Source organism: Episyrphus balteatus, chromosome 1, assembly GCF_945859705.1.
Source record: "Episyrphus balteatus chromosome 1, idEpiBalt1.1, whole genome shotgun sequence".
Lineage (NCBI taxonomy): Eukaryota > Metazoa > Arthropoda > Insecta > Diptera > Syrphidae > Episyrphus > Episyrphus balteatus.
Genome location: NC_079134.1, coordinates 111091218 through 111108749, shown reverse-complemented (window position 1 = coordinate 111108749; position 17532 = coordinate 111091218). Strand labels below are relative to the sequence as shown.

At 29.6% G+C, this 17532-nt stretch overlaps 1 protein-coding gene across 25 annotated transcripts in view; it reads left to right on the top strand.

Annotated features, from left to right (window-relative positions):
* The window catches only part of LOC129906660 (mucin-17), a 470057-nt gene extending 454204 nt beyond the window's left edge, over positions 1–15853 (top strand). For 16 of the 25 annotated variants that reach the window (XM_055982510.1, XM_055982503.1, XM_055982509.1 and 13 more), the window contains 3 exons: positions 2975–3112; positions 7937–7978; positions 12773–15848. In XM_055982510.1, the coding sequence (XP_055838485.1) occupies positions 2975–3112; positions 7937–7978; positions 12773–14818 (2226 nt within the window). In that variant the 3' untranslated portion in view covers positions 14819–15848. Of the gene's footprint in view, positions 1–2974; positions 3113–7936; positions 7979–12772 lie in introns of all 25 variants that reach the window. The other 9 variants (XM_055982514.1, XM_055982511.1, XM_055982516.1 and 6 more) reach the window with 9 other exon arrangements.
* The last annotated feature ends 1679 nt before the right edge of the window (positions 15854–17532 follow it).

The following is a 17532-nucleotide window of genomic DNA, read 5'->3' as shown; positions in this document are numbered from 1 at the left end:
CTCCGAACTTAAATATATGTTTGCTGACTACTTCAACACCCTTTATTCAGACTATATTTGTAAAATTGAAGAAGAGTTAAAACAGAGCCCAATAAACTTTTGGAACTGCGTGAAAAGCAAAAGAAATGCTGACGACTACCCTTACTCTATATCATATAACAACACATCAAGTCATGACTCAAAATTGATTTCGAACATGTTTGCTAGTTTCTTCAAAGATGCTTTTGATGTTCCTTCTTCTTCTTCTTCTTCTTCTTCTCAAACTACCCCTCCATTCTTTCCAGCCCAAAATTTTCCAAAATTGTGTCACAAGACTAGCCCACAAACTAAAGGCCTTAGGATTTAATGACACATTTTTACTGTGGATCTCGTCATATTTAAAGAATAGAAGTTATACTGTTACTTTCAGAAATGAGCAATCGGACCAATTTCATGTCAACTCTGGTATTCCACAAGGTAGCCATTTAGATCCCCTTTTATCTATTTTGTACATAAATGACATAACATCCATTATAAAAAAAACTCGTCTGTTTTAATTTACGCTGATGACATTAAAATTTTCAAAATTATAAACTCAATTAATGACTGCTCACAGCTTCAGGAAGATCTACATAGATTTAGAGAATGGTGCAATATAAACCGACTTTTTTTGAATATAGACAAATGTAAAACTATGTGTTTTACACGCAAAAAAAAAACAATTATAACTTATAATTATATTTTAGATTCTTCTTCTCTCTGTAAGCTTTCCGAGTTCTCTGATTTAGGAGTTATTCTTGAAACTAAGTTGACGTTTACTGACCATTATAACTTTATAGTTATAAAAGCTAATAAGATTCTTGGTTTTATCAAACGATTTTCTCGTGATTTCTTTTGTTAGACCTGTACTTGAATACGGCTGCGTAATATGGGCTCCTTACTATTCTGTTCATATAAATAGACTCGAAGGTATACAGAGGAGGTTTTTGCCTTTTCTTCCATGGTCCCAATGATCCATACACCCACCCTATTCTCACAGACTCTTACTTATAAATCTCCCTTCACTTTTACAACATAAAAAATATATTCAGCTTTGTTTTATTGTCAAATTAATAAATGGTTCAATAAAATGTCCATCAACTCTTTGTCGTCTAAATTTCAGCTATAGTCAAACTAGCATAAGAAGACAATTGCCTTTATGTCTGATTTTCAGCAGAACAAACTATGGTGTGAATAGCCCATTAAATCAATTGATTTCAGTCTTCAACAAATATTACTTTTTGATCTCATCTGTAAACGACAATGTCAAAAGCAAAACATTTAAAGAAATTTTTTTTAACATAGTTATTATTTATTTTTTAGGTAAAATTTCATTATTAAAGTTGAATGTACATAAATATTTTTAAGTTCTAACGTTAGGCAATTAACGGATTAAATAAATAAAGTAATTTTAATTTTACTTACTTAACCTAAAACCATTACATTCGGTAAAATGTTAACAAACGCTTTAAATAAGCATAATTGTTAAATTAGTAGTTATGTGAAAAAGAAAAATAGAGCTCCTAGTAAAAAACGAATGTGATTTTAAAGCTTATTGAGCCCATAATTAAGTTTAACATATTTTTTCTGGAAAATTTTAATGAATGCCAAAAATAAGGAAAACTCAAAAACTAATATGAAGATTTTTTTCCTTTTTTTTACAATTATAAGCAAATTAATTCTGTTCTTATAGATTCTAGAAAAATGTAAATGCGATGTCTGGAGTTCTATTAAACTCCAGTGTTGCGTTCAAAACATTTTTTTGTAGATAACTAACACTATAAAATATCAATTCAATTTTACATTGATGTCTTAAAACTGCAATTAAATCTTTGTATATTTGTGAGGGCACTTATAAAAAAGCCACATTAAAATGATATGACGAAATCGGTACTTTTAAAACCACAAAAACCTACCTATTATGTAAAATGATATAATCGTATCTGGTGGTTTGCCTTTATGTTCTTTATTTATCATAAGAAAATAATAAAACCTTCGAGCGTTAAAAAAAATCAGTAAGGATAAAGAAGGGACACTATTTATTTTTTATCTATGACCTACAAAATCGTTTGTTGACCCCAAAACAGATTTATTTTTAATCACTATTTTATTATTACGTTCGCAGCATCGATGCATCGGTGGTAATGTAAACAAATACTTTATTGGTAAAATTGACTTAAATAAAACAAAATAAAAATGATTCTTCTTGAGAGGGATTTGTTGTATTCTTTATGGTTTTAATTAATATATTTCGATTATAGTTATATTGTTCTAGTCGGTAAGTTTCTTATATAGGAAGACGAGCGGTACCCGTACTAAAAAAAATAAACTTTTTTAATAAGAACCAGTTTCAGGAAAAAACTATTAACTGTGCTTGGTTTTTATTTCTGAATTAGCTTTTTAAGCTTTTTCTTGATTTACTTAAATATTTTTTATTTTCATTTTAAAGATTAATTTTTACGAAAATAAAGTTAATTTTAAAAAGAGTATCATATTATTTAAGTATTCAGTTTCAGTTACTTTTCAAAATATACATTATAATATAATTATTCTTTTATTTCAATTTTTTCCTTTAATTTCACCTGTTCGCCTGCTATGTATTGCTTCGATGGATGGTCAACATTAAATAAATATTCTATACTTTTAAACATATAATATGTGATAAATAAAAATAAAAAAATGTCCCTTATTGTGAACTTGTGTTACATAACTTTGTAAACAAAAAATTCAAAATTTGAAATAACAATGATATGTTTTGTGCTTTTTGCTTTTGCATTATTTAATCAAATCTAACACATCCTGTAAACATTACATTTTGCACAATGAAACAAAAAATTCCAATCGCTTAATTGAAAATTTAAAAATAACATTAATTCAAAATTATTTTAAAACAAAATTAAATTCTACATCACATACGAAATCGAACCTTAAACAAATTTAAACATACAAAACATAGACTGCACCTGTTTCTGCTGCTACTCTGACACATCCCATCCCAACGCCTGGGGCCGCACCTCCACCAAATGCTGTTGCCATTGGCCATCCACTGGAAGTGGGCAAGAAACGTGCAGCTGAAAATGATATGTTTCAACTGGTATAGCCTTATTTTTTTTAGTTTTCAATATTTTTCTTTTGCAATATCTTAATTATTATATTTTAAGAGCATGTTGATTGTTTGAACTAGTAGTAAACTGCTAGTCTTGCCTAAAGTAGTTTTGGTGTATGTATTTTATATTTTGAAAGAGAAAATAAAACCCGAACAAAAAGTGTTGGTATAAATAAATTTTCAAATCTACCTAATGCATGAATTTTGTAACGAAAAAATAGTATTTCAAACAATGTTGATCATATTATAGGTTAATATTTTGTTCAAGTAATCTTATCGAATATGATAGATATCAAAAATAATTGCTATAAAATTAAGATTATTTCTCTTGGCAATTTAAGGAAAATCTTCCTTAAATTACCCCTTTGTAGTTGTTTGAAATCTTACAAAAATCAACATTTTTTTTGATAAACATTTCAAACCGAATTTTCATATTAAAGAGTATTGTTTTTGTTGAGATAAGTAGTTAATTTTTGCAAAGAAGTAGGTAATTAATTTTATATGGAAAATAAAAAAAGGATTACGGGTTTCTGCTAACAACTAACATTGATAGATAAATCGTGTGTCCCTTTGTAATTATGAAAACCTAAGACATATACATTAGGGTGGGTGAAAAAAAAATCGAAATTCGTTTTTTGATTTTATATTCCGAAAAATCGATTACTAGACACCTCTAGAATATACTCACTAAATATGAGAAGGTCGTCCGCTTCACAATTTGCCATTTTTACATGTATCGACTTTTAAGCTAATTTCTTTACATATTCTTGTAGAAAATTAATTGTTCTACATAAAAGGTCTTAGACACTTTTTTCGTTTATCTAACCGTTTAAAATATATTTGATGTCCAAGGTTTGAGAACATTTTTAAAAATTCGTTTTTTATTATTAATTTTGTAACAAATCGAAAAATTATAATCAGACAGGCAAGACATATTTTTGTTAGAAACAGATTGCTCCACAAAAAAGGTCCTCTTAACTTTTTTATTAATCTAACCATTTGAAAGATATTCGAGGTCAAAGTTTAAAAAAAATATAACATCATTTTTTTTACTTTTCAAAATTTTCTAATTCACTAAAAAGTCATTATCATCAAATAAGCAAGATGTTTTTTGTAGGGGCTTAAACGTTCTACAAAAAAGTACTGCATCAAATTGATTGCTTTAACCGTTTAGAAGATATTCGTATCCATATCCAAATCCTAATGTCCACTGATTTCAATAGTTTTCTAATGAACAGTTGAAATTTTTTTCCCAGTTAAAAATCGTTTTGAAAAATAATTGAATCATTTATTTTCAAAACATGATAAGTCTATTTGCTCAAGAAAAGTTTCTCACAACATAGTTTTTTTTATTTAACAAGTTTGAGCTACTTTAAATGTAAATATTATCGTTATATATCAAAGTAGTATCTACTGATAAAGATTTGAATTCATAACAATTAATAATATTAACCTTTTTGTAGGTTTAACAAAAAATATTCAAAATGGACTTGTCATGTTTTGAAAACAAACGATTCAATTATTATTATAATAGATACTTCGTTGTAATTGAAATAAATATATTTTTAACATATATTAATTATAAATAACATGTTCTAATCCAAGAATGGGAGAAAAAACAGAGGTCGAATTACGACATGCGACTTCGATCATACTTTAACGTTTTGACTATTTTGTTTCTTTTAATCAGTAGAAAGAGATAGAGCATATCACATATAGCGTTAATACGTTAACTTATGATCGTAATAGCAAGCCGTAATTCGGCCCCATTATTTAAAAAACTAAATTGAGCTTATGAAGTAGGTACCTATAGATTTTTTTTTCCTGATCCACATACATCACTGAAAATGTTTAAATGCTTTTTTTTTAATGTAATTTCGGTTGAAAATTGACGACGCTAGAACTTGCATTGGTAAAAACACAAGCTTGAAATTAATATTTCCAATCAGAAATCCGATAATCGCTCTGGGGTGCAGGCATTGTTGGCTCCTTGTCCTTAGAAATTTCTCCTGTAGTAGATGTTGTTATTACGGGTTGGAATGCTCTTCGAGGTTCCTGCTGCAAACTTGCATCATGTTTGGTCTTATTTTGCCAGTACTTCTTGGTTAGAAGGTTCGGATATAGTCTTGAACAATCTCTAAGTATTTTCCTCTCGAAGAGTTTGATAATCTTCATGTCTAACAGTAAAATGGTGCACCAAACCAGGCAGGCATATGATTGTAACGGAATAGTTTCGTCTTCTTACTAATTTCATTCTGCTTCCTTAGTAGAAGATATATAAAGGATGAAGAAAGCTCCAACGTGTTCGCTGAATTTGATCCGATTGATAAAGTTAACATTGTCTTTTCCTGCAACAACTCTGTTATTTGTAAATCCGATTGAATTATTCCGACTCCTTTCAGCGATACTTCTTCGGGCTTTCTTCCTGGTCTGTAATGGTCTACAATTTACAGCAATTAGTTCAGTTTTACAGGCGTTGATGTACAGTCACCATTTAAGGTAGAAGTTTCAAAGATTAATGACGCTCTCCACCACTTTGCGGGCTGCTTTCTCTGGCGATGATGACATTAAATAAGTAATAGAACCATCAGCTTAGTCCTTGTGCCTGGCCGATTTTCAGGTTGATCATCAGTGTGTATTTTGAATAGAAAAGGTCCAAGCTTTAATTCTTGTCGTACTACTGCCTTTAAGTGTCACAGTCATGAAAAGAATTCCCTTCAAACAAAAATGCATTTTTCAACTCCCCATAAACCATAGAATGCCGTGAAATAAACCTCCCAGACTTTCGAATTCTTCATCAGGACGCTATTACCTACACATACATATGACCCATTTTCGGTTATCCAAAAACTCCCAAAATCTGCTCTGGGCTCTTAGACTAATAGCACATTTCCGGGATATTTGTATGGTATCTGTAAATGTGAGTTAAAAGTTTAAAGCCTGAACTACATCAAAACATAAAGTCAAAAAAGTACAAAAAAGTAAACAAGATGTTTTTTCTTCTTTCCCCTAGTAGCTTGTTTGTATAACTCCCTTTCATTTAAAAAAAGTATTCGATTTAAAAAGCTTGAACAAGACCAAACTTTCAATTTTCACAAATTTTCAAAAACAAATACACTCAAACAATATTTTATATCCTTTCCGTAAGGTAGCTCTTCGATCACATAGTTCCTGTCATTTTGCGAAAAAAAAGCTCTTTTGACAAACAATTGAAATTTCAAATACAGTCGATTCCTTATAAGTCGTACTTCCTTTAGGCCAAATTTTCCTCTAACTCAAATATTTTTAACGTTTTTAATGAAACCGACTGCAGCAAAAAGATTAAATAGATCCCTCTTAGTCGAATTTCCCTCTAACTCTAACCAATTTTCGTGTCCTGTGACGATTCGACTTAGATGGAGTTGACTGTAATTTGTTTACTTTTTCATTTTTTTTTTCAATTTGAAATTTAAAACTTCAAAAACAAAAAAGCTTTTTTAATTAATTTTTTTCCAATAGTTGTCAGGTAAATATACATGTGATTTTTATATTTTGAGCTTTTTTTTACTATTTTGTACTTTTCTGACTTTGTGTTTTGATGTAGTTCAGGCTTAAGGTAGTAGTTCAAAAGCTCAACGTTATAATAGTTTTGACACAATAAGCGAGCGCTGAAAAACTCAAATACATTTATGTACCTGATATTTATCCTATGAATTTCGGTGCGTTCTAAAAATTCCGTATCAAGAGATGTTGTTGTTACATGACAGATAGTTACTTTTATAAATCCTCTGTCTTAAGAGTTCTTTAGTTTGTAATTAAATGAAGACTTTTTTGTTCCATGTTTTTATTGCAAGTTTATTTATTTTTGTATATATTTTCAGTTCAAAAAAGTATTAACTTAACGTGTTCCAAATTGATCGACATTGGTATTTAGTAATTTTGGATTTTTTGATTTTTAGATTGAGTGACAACTTTAGTATTTAGTCAGTTACGTTTACTCTAATTTTACTCTGAACCGCATGTTGCATTCCATTTCATGTTTTTATTGAGTAAAGCGATTACATTTAATACTCTTGCTCTGCAATTGATCAGTTTAATTTGTTGTTCCAGCAACAACCAAAAGATTTTTTTTTCATATAAACTATTCCTTGTACTTAAATATAATCGCATTTAATTTGCAGAAAATAGAGATGTGCATAGATCTTTGTTTTAAGTTTTTTTCGCTATTCGGCTTTTATTTAATGCCTAAGTATATTCTAAGAAAAATTATATTTTTTTTTTCTGAGCAGGTGAATTTGTATGAAAAGAACAGGAAACCTATTAAGATTTACATAAACATATATATTAAAACTTAAAAATTATGTATTGATATTTAAGATCTTAAATGCTTAGAAATTGGTATTTAAAATGAAAAATGATATCATTTAATTTTTGTTTATTTTTCTTTCTTAAAAGCAAATGATTTGTTTTTATTTTGCGCAAAAATCTAATTTGTCATACATACCTATTTGTAAACGATATGAAACTGGTGTAATGGAGTCGTCAAATCTCCCTATTTTAATGTTGTTCAATTAATTATTTAGGTTTATATTAATATGTATGATTAAGCACAAAAAATTGAAAATATAATTTTAAATATTTAATAAAAATAAAAGTTATTGCATTGTATTCCTTTCTTTACAATTATATTAATATTTTTTTATTTTAATACCTCTTTTCTTCCACTAATCGACTGATTTCGTGATTGTATTCCAAACAAACATCTTTATCTGTTCTAACCCACTCTGGCTACCAACCTTATTGAAATTGAAATAATACAAAATGTTCCAAAAGATGGATGTAAAAACGGTTGGTTCATTTTACTATGAAAATTTCGTAAGTACATAACTAAATAATTTTTAGTAGATATTCGTATACAATATTTTTTGTTTATTTTACAATTAAAATTAGGTCTAAAAATAACTAATAAATGAGGTAGATATCTTTCTATGTAAACAATGGGTCTTGAAAACATTTTTTAAACAAAATTCCACATCATCCTGAACTTTGGACAGCCACCAAAGACCAAAGTCACAAAACTCGTCCGATTTTGAAAAATAATCGCTTTGTATTATCAAAATCTGCGGGCGATATTTTTTTTTTTATTTGTCTTTAAAAAAAAAAAAAAGCTATCGTCAAAAACACACAGAAACCAAAAAAAAATTAAAAAATTTTTAACTTTCGTCACCATTGTAATAATGGGCCGATTTTCATAAAACAACTGGCAATTGCTTCTGGCAAACATAGGGGCGATCTTTTTTATTTATTTGTCTTAACAAAAAAGTTATGGCCAAAAACGCAAAAAGCTTATTTATAGACCGATTTTGAAAGGAAGTACGGTAATCGATTTATCGTAAAATAAAATGCACGACTGGGTCGCACGAACTTTCTCTTAAAGTTCAAGTTGCTTAAATTTTTAAGACTTTTCATATAGAAATTTGGAAAATGTAGGTACCTACTATATGGGAACAAAAAAAAAATAAAAAAACAAAATTCGTTTTTAAAAAAAATAAAATCAAATCTGAAATCAAATTGCCCTCCAAAACAAGTATGCAGTTTTGATTGATATATTAAGATGCATTTTTAGAAAAAAAATTTTCAAAATCGTTAGAGCCATTTTTTAAATAACTAATTTTTTATAAATAATTTTTTGGAAAAAAAGTTTTAAAATAAAATACGTATGCCATTTTGTAGAAATTACTAATCAACATATAAAAACAAAATTTCAAAAAAATTCAATGTCCCGTTTTCGAAAATTTGATTTTTCAAAAAAGAATATTGAATTTTTTTTTAAAAATCCAAAAATTATTTTTTTGAAAATTTAATTTTTGTTTTATATTAAAATTATATAAATGATTTTCCACAAAAAGTTTCGTTGAAATCGAACAAGAGATAATCGGATTTCAAAAAAACGGGTCTATGGCAGGTACCGTTAATAATGATTTTCAAACAAAATTTTTTTCATTAGAAAAATCGTTGTGGCCGTTTTCGAGCAATTTCAACTTTATTAAAAACGGTATATGGCAAGTACCGTTATTTTTGGTCAAACAAAATTAATTCCAAAAATCCCTCTGGAAAGTCGCCAAATAATGCTACATAACAAGTTTGACATCAATCGGTCCATCCGTTAAGGCTGTAGCTCCTTATACAGACAGACAGACTGACAGACAGACGGACTTCCGGGACCCACTTTTTTGGCATTCTCTACCATCGTAAAGTCATGGAAAAATGTTATCTCAACTTTTTTTTTGTACGAATGCATAACTTGATATATAGTACCTATGTATATCGCAAGTAAAAAATCTTTACCTCTCTTTTTTTAAATTTAACAAGATAGACATAACGAAAAGATTAAATATTTTCAAAATGGGACAACTTTTTAATTTCCTATTTAAAATTCTTTGCTCGCTTTAGTGTGAATGTGTAATGTGTTGTGTATTAATTTTTCTATACACTTATTCATTCTCTGAGACGAACTTGTTGCGCTTGGATGTGGAAAAATGAGATTCAATAAAGAAACGCTGTTAAAAGCAATATTGCCTGACTTTGAGAATATTTAATACAAGAAATATGAATTTATTTTTCAGGCACCTTACCTGGCGAAATTTGCAGTATTTTAGGGATCAAAAATAGAAAGTTGAAGACGTCATTTTATTATTTATTAGTTAAATACGATCCTGATTTTTGAGAAAAATTTAATTCTTCTCTATTTAATATCTGATCCATGTAATTTATCAAAGATTGGTTCTGATATAAATAACGACGATATTGTCGTCGATTTGATTGTCGATGCTTTAAACATTTTTAAACATCCAAGGAAGATGTCTAGTTTGCGGTCAAGCAGAAGTCGGCAGGAAAACAAATTGGGTCCACTGTGTTACGTGCAAAAAAATGGACCCATTTACGAAACAGCCTGAATCAACTTAATAAAACGAAACAGCAAAAAAAAGATGTTTATTTCATTTATAACTGTGACTTGTGCTCAATGTGGCTGACGAATAATGAATGAGTAAATAGATACCTTTATAATGAACTAAATATATTTTCCGTAAAACTGGCGAGTTTATGTTCTGCTTTTTTCTTTTAAAAATAAATGAATCATAGAATTCTTGGTCATAATGTGTTTGCTAAGACAATTAAAAAAAAAATTAAAAACTATCGCCCCTGGGTTTTGATAAAACGAAGCGATTTTCATTTATTCTATAAAAATCGGTTCATTACAGTGGTGTTTAATTCATTTTTTATTTAATTAATTTGTTGGTGTTTTTTTTTTTTGTTTTTTGTTTTTTGTTTTTTGCCATAACTTTTTTGTTGAGACAAATAAAAACAAAACTAAAAAATACTGCCCCTATATTTTGATAAAACTTGACTGCCATCTATTTTTTGAAAATCGGTACAATAATACAGTAGTGACGAAAGTCCCAAATTTTTTGGGTTTTTTGACCATAGCTTTTTTGTTTAGACAAAAAAAACAAAAAAAAAAAGATATATCCCCAAGATATCGATAATACAAAGTGATTGCCGTTTAATTTTTCAAAATCCGACGAGTTTTGCGACTGTTGTGGCTATCCAAACTTCAGCAGACAAATTGTCTGCAAAGTTCATTATAATAATTCCACAACTATTCTTGAAAAAAAACTAACTTAAATCATAGTCACTTAATATCATGCCAGCCACGGGTATGGACACATCAAATTTAGGGAAACTAACAAAACACAATAATTTTGTTTGTGTTTTTATCAACATTTTAAGTGGGCGGCTTAGCATTAAAAATGAGGTCAATTGTGCGCTTTATGATAAAAGCATGAAATTAACACCGTTGGTAGAACTCAATATAAATGTTATTTTGAGATTTTGAGGCACCTTGTATTCCATCCGGAAGGGTTAATACAACAGTTTTCTACGTTGCACTCGCTTTTTTGCATTTCAAAGTATAGGTTACGATACATGATTTCGAGGTATTTTTTAACGCCTGATCATGAATAGTCTTTTACTTAAAGAGCAAGAGTTAGAATTTTAGCAACTACTCTTTGGAAATAAGTGGTAGGCTAATGAAATTTTGTATGGACCTTTTAAATATCATAAAAAAAAATAATAAAATATGCGCATCAAATTATTTTAGGTAAAAGGGGTTTTTTTTAGTATCATTGCATGACACGGAAAATTAATGCATTTTTTTGGATTTCATTCAATTGTTATACATACTATGAGAACCAAAAATTAAACAAATTTTAATTATATTTACCATGGAATATTTAGTTTTCATGACGAACTTAAAGAGCTTGCTTTTATTTTTCATTGAATTTTCATACAAATTAACATTTTAAAGAGTGAGGTGTAGACTGGGCCAAAAAAATAAAATATTTTTTTTTTGAAAGTTACTTCGAAAATTTTGTTCAGGATGATGAAAACAAAATTTGGTGAAAATTTGAGCCGTTAAAAAAATTTTTAAGAGGTCTATCATCGGTGTTTTTTATTTTTATACATGATATGATGTTTTACAACAGAACCGCTAGACGATCAAAGTAAAAAAAATTTCTGTTCATTTTTTCTTATATAAAATTAAATTTCCTACAAAAAAGATCTAATTGAAAATTTTCGTCAGACGAGTCGTATTCGAGTAATTTAGCTTTTTAAATCGAAGTGTTTTTTCAATTTGACTGTTTCACTTTGGAATTTTGTGATGAGCAAATAAGTGAATAGAAAAATAAAACCACAGATTCTTATAGGAAATTTAATTCTCTACAAAAAAGGTCTCATAGTAATTTTCCCTAAATTGAGTTCTAAAGAAGTTATTCACGATTTAAATCGAGAAAAAAATTAAAAAATCAATTTTCAATTTCAAAATTTTCTAATTCACTGAAAATTCAATATTTTTAAATTAGCAAGATGTTCTCTTGTAAGGACTTAAACGTTCTATAAAAAGTTCCTTGGCAGAAAATTTTTTTTTTGTTTTTTTTTTTTTTTTTTAATATCTTCTAAACGGATGATTTTTGGTATATGTAAAGAACTCGAAGTGAACAAACCACAGCAGTTTGAGTTTTTGAAAAAAATTGAATATTGGGGATTTTAGGGGAATTTCAATTTTTCATTGCGAATTTTTGAATTGCTCCTAAACGGAGAAAACGGAGGGTGGAAAAACGATAATATTTGGTATGTAGGTACTGCTACATATATATAAAACACGACGTGGATAAACGATTGCAATTGGTTTTATAGGTCTACCTCACAAATATATTTGTGTGTTTATAGTTTTGAAATAAATAGGCACTTGAATCCATGTGGATATTATAAGGCTTATTACTTAGATTGTATTTTAATAAAAATATTGACTTTTGTAATTAGACCTTTTGACCTTTCAATTGTTAAAGATCTGCCAACAATAGCCCAAAGCGTCCGTCTTTATGTTAATTGGTTTCATTTCTTTTATACAGCTATTTTTTAAATTTATTTAGATCTCCTGAAGGGAGAGGGAGGGATGTTTGAAAAAAAACAGTATTAAATATTGCAAAATAAGGGTTATCTTAATGAACATACAATATACATTTATTTTGAAATTTGCATACATTTTTTTTTAAACAATTGCTTCATTACAGATATTTATTGTCAATCTTTAATTTCTTTTTTCAGGCGTTTTCTGGTATGGTTCCCTTTAAACGGCCTGCTGGCGAAAAATCTGGTATACCCGTGTATCAGCCAGGTGCGACAACTTATCAACAACTAATGCAATTACAACAACCATTCGTACCAGTGTCATGTGAGTACCAAAGTCAAAATCCTTCAGCTACAACTGCAATTCCACAACCACAAACATCCACCACGGCAAATCCAATTATCGCTAATAATACCAATAATCATTCAATGATAAATAACAACAGTTTTATTTTAAATAATTTAAATCATTTGAAGAACAACAATAAGATAAGTCAAGTAAATTTGAACAGTGTTCATAATAGTATGGCTAGTAATGGTATGTTGAGTATTAATAATTTAAACAATAGTACAGTAAATGTATCATCTTCAGCAAATATATCCGACATTGCAGCTACAAAAATAAATAACAGTAACAGTAGTAACGGTGTTGTCGTTATCAATACCAACAATAACGTATACTCTCTAAAAAATAATAATATTGGTAGTAACACTAGTGACTCTTCTCTAGTCAGCAATTTAACTAACAAATCAATTTTAGATACAGTCACATCTACTAGTACAGCCACAACACAAGCACAGTCATCTTCAATTAACACACTCACTCCATCATTTTCATCCACACCCCCTACAGTATCCACAACACCAACTCTATCAACTACTGATACATCACTGACAAACACCGTTAATGTTTCGGGTGCATTATCATCATTAGGCAGTAGCATCCCTGGCCAAATGTTGTTGAGTACATCGAACTTGACTACAGGCACACAAGCAGTAGATGGGAATGGTATAGATGCTTTTAATGAGACCGTACTTCTTGAAAATGCTAATACTTTTCCTAACAAAGCTAGTAGCCCCAATGCAACAATCGCTTCCGATTGTACCTCTACTGCAGCCACAGTAAATTCTTCATTGCCATGTTCAATGACAACCAGTAATCCTACAACAACATCTAGCATGATAATGTCTACTGCTTTTTCAGCTCCTTCAGAACCACAGTTGAAGCTTAATTTGTTGAAAAACGAACAAGCAAACAACAATATAAGTACAACGCTAACAGCTTCATCATCTGATGTTTCATTTTCGGCACCAGCGACCCCAAGTATCTCTTATTCGACAAATTCTCAAAGTAGGTTATACACTGCACCGCATTCATATGCTAATGTTATAGTTTCACATCACGGATACACACCAGTATCTTCAGTTGCTACGTCAGCAGTACCAATAGCCTATTCAACGGCACCTTCCGCATACAACTATGCTTCCTATCCTACTCAATCTTATCCCAATCAGTCCTATCAAGCTCAATGCTATCCAACAAACAGTTACTATGCAGATGCTGCAACTATAGCTAAAGAAGTTGCTCAAAAAAACTATGCTAATGCTGTTAAAATGGCTGCTGCTTCCAATGCTCTTTCGGGAAAACCTCTATCGGCTGCCATTAGTTATACAGGTTTGCCTCTAAATAAGACTTATGTAGCGCAAACTCCTGGGGCTGCTGCTGTTGCTTTCAGTCATCATCATCAACAGCAACAAGCTGTAGCTGCCGCAGCCGCTCAAGCTGCGCAGGTAGCTGGGCTTCGATTAAGTTCTCATACTGTTGGAAATGCTCTTGGTGCTCCTCCAGTATCGACGCCAAGCTTGCTCCCTAGACCACCAACTGGCTTTTTGCAAGCTTCGCCGATGATGCGTACTCAACCGATGTCTATGCCTGCAGCAGCAGCTTCAAACCCCTACGCAGCCGCAGCAGCTGCAGCAGCTGCTGCAAATCAACAATACTTACAGCAGCAACAGCAACACTTTTTCTATCCCGGCATGATGGCAGGATACCCTTACTCAATAGCAACCTCCGGTGTCCCTGGTTTGGGATCAGCAAGTGGAATGCCTGGTATGCCATCTCAAATGCAAGCTGCACAAATGGCACAGATGAATCAGGCGGCAGCAGCAGCTGCTGCAGCTCAAGCAAGTGTTCAAGGCAGTGCAGTGGTCCTAAATCCCTATAAAAAAATGAAAACATCCTAAGATGTTATAAAACCATCGAATCTACTGTGTCCAGTACTTAGTCGAAGAGTAAACGTATTCTCCCAAATTCAAAAACTTAGAATAGATTAGATTTATAGAATGAATTATGTGCCTAGTGGAAAAATATAATAAACTAATTTAGTTTTGAGGATTTGTAAATATAACTCTAAAAGAGAACATAAAAGTTTTAGGGAGAAATATTCTACGGCACTTTGCAGGTCAAAATTTGCCTTTAATTCTAATTTAATTAAAATACATGTTTACCTTACAATTTTTTTCAAATTTTTTTAATTAAAATAATTTCTTTCCAAAGCAATCAACCCAATCGCGATTTTTTCTTAATCTTGGATCAGGGTTTTTATAGAAACAGTAACAGGATTGTTTTCAAATCTTAACTAAATGCATACTCCTACTCCTTACATTTCCTAATTACGTGCAAAGATATCAAGGATTTCTCCCTACTTAGACTTTTTTGTTATTGCTATTTTGATTGTGTACACAATTAAATAAAACAAATAACTAACTAATGGGATAGCGAAGTACTGTGATAGCTTCAACAACCAGAATCTTGTCGCATTGAGAAAACCAATACTTGGAGTTTGCAAGTTCGTTCCTTTTTTCCGCCATATGATGAAACATCCTAACAATACCTGCTAAAATTTATAAATACTACGAACAAATAAATAGAATAATCACAAATCATGATGAAAAAAAAAAAAATAAATAAAATAGTAATCTTTAGTATCATATTTAAAAATGTAGCTCATCAGACAGAGCTATAGGATTTGATTTTCGGTATGAATTGTTGAACGTCTCGTTTTCCTTGCCCTAATATTAATTAAATTTATTTTTATTTTTTCATTTATAATATATATTTATATATAAATGTGTTCATATATATAAATGTATACTTATATATATATGTGTTTATATTTGTATTTACATGTAAACATATAACAATATATGAAAATTTTAAGTATATTTCTAGGTTTGTAAGAATTTAATAAGAATTAAGTGTAGAAAACTAATTTATAACATCAACGAGCACAAAAAATTGAAGTTAATTTAGTATCTATATATAGATTTTTATAGTCATCTTTGTCCTTAATTTTTAGATCCTTTTAAAGGAATTTTATTATAATATTTAAAACATCATTGTTAGAACTCGTACAGTTCCTTAAAAGAGAAAAAATAATTGTTGTTTTTTTTTAGTTTTCTTATCGTTGTGTACTTCTTCATTAGTTATGTTTTTTAATTTTTTTTATTGAGTTATACAAACATTTTTCTGTTCGATGTTTTTTTTATTAACTTAAGATCTCGTGTGTTTCAATTAGATATTATTGTTAATTTTATAACTTAAATGTATTAGAAGTGTTTGACTTTCATGTCTTGTCTCTTTACTTTTTGTTACATTTTGCATTTATTATTTTATGTATTGTATTATTTTGTATATTTAATTTAACAAACATATGTATTTAAATATAGGTTTATAAAAAAAAAACCTCAATGTCTTTTCTTAGTAGATACGCATAGGCAATGGATATTATATACCATATTCTATTGTATGCATTTTTTGCCTTCTTTGTTTTTTCTTTGATAATTTTTTCATCTTTTTGCTGTATTTTTGTTTAGTAAAAAAATACTTTTAATCAAACCTGAACCGCTATGAAAATGCTTTTTGGATGCTTTTACAAAGTTTAATTTTTAATATTCAGCTAATTGTAATAGTATTTGCAAAGTGACGTTTTTGAGCAAATGAACTAAACAATCAATGCCAACACGTGCCTATAGAAGTTTCTTTAAGTGATATTTAGGAGTTTTTTTTTCCTTTCTTGGTGGAATAAATTTTGTGTTTCTTTATTTCATATTATTAATTGTTTACATTATTTAATAATTTTTTTTTTCTTTTTTCAAAAAGTGTCCTGCATATAATTTTTGATATGCAGGTATAGACATTTTTACCTTTGTTTAATTCGTAAAGAAGAGTAGTTCTATCGGACTCCTTGCCATTGCTTTATGAAAGTTGAATTTCTTCGTAATAGACGGCAAAATAGTGGAAAATTTCGACAACAAGTCAAAGAAATGATAAACCAACAATATAACAGTCACATAAGAATGCATTTGAATTCCTTATACGAGTATAAGAAGGTACACGTACTTGTCAAAATAGAAAAAAATATCCAATCGATCTGCATACATATTTAATTTTATTCGAAACTCACAATAGGGCTGGTTATTTGTATCAAAATATATTAATTAAATAAAGCCAAATAAAGTTGCACTGAATGGCCTGTAATCTACAGGGTGATTCAGGAGTAATGTGCCAAAAAGCTAGAGCGTGTAGGTTAGGTCGAGACAAGAAAAAAATCGTATGGAAGGGGGGAAGGTCTATTCCCCTTCGGTTAACTTTTTTCATTGATAACACCTGAAAACTTACCTGAGAATTTTTCATACTATGTCTGGGGTGCTCGCTACCCATGGATTCTAGCTGTAAGGGTCTTAAGGCAGTATAATTGTTTTATTTTAATGAAAAACAATGAAAAAATACTTGCGCAAGCAGTTCAAAATAAAAAAAAGGACTTTCTAAATCATATTCTTTGATTTTTAAAGTTTCAAGAGAATCATTTTTTCCTAGATAACATTTGAATTCTTTTCCTTAGTATTTCCATTTCTCTTGTCATCGATAAATCTTTTGGATGTACATTATTATTTTT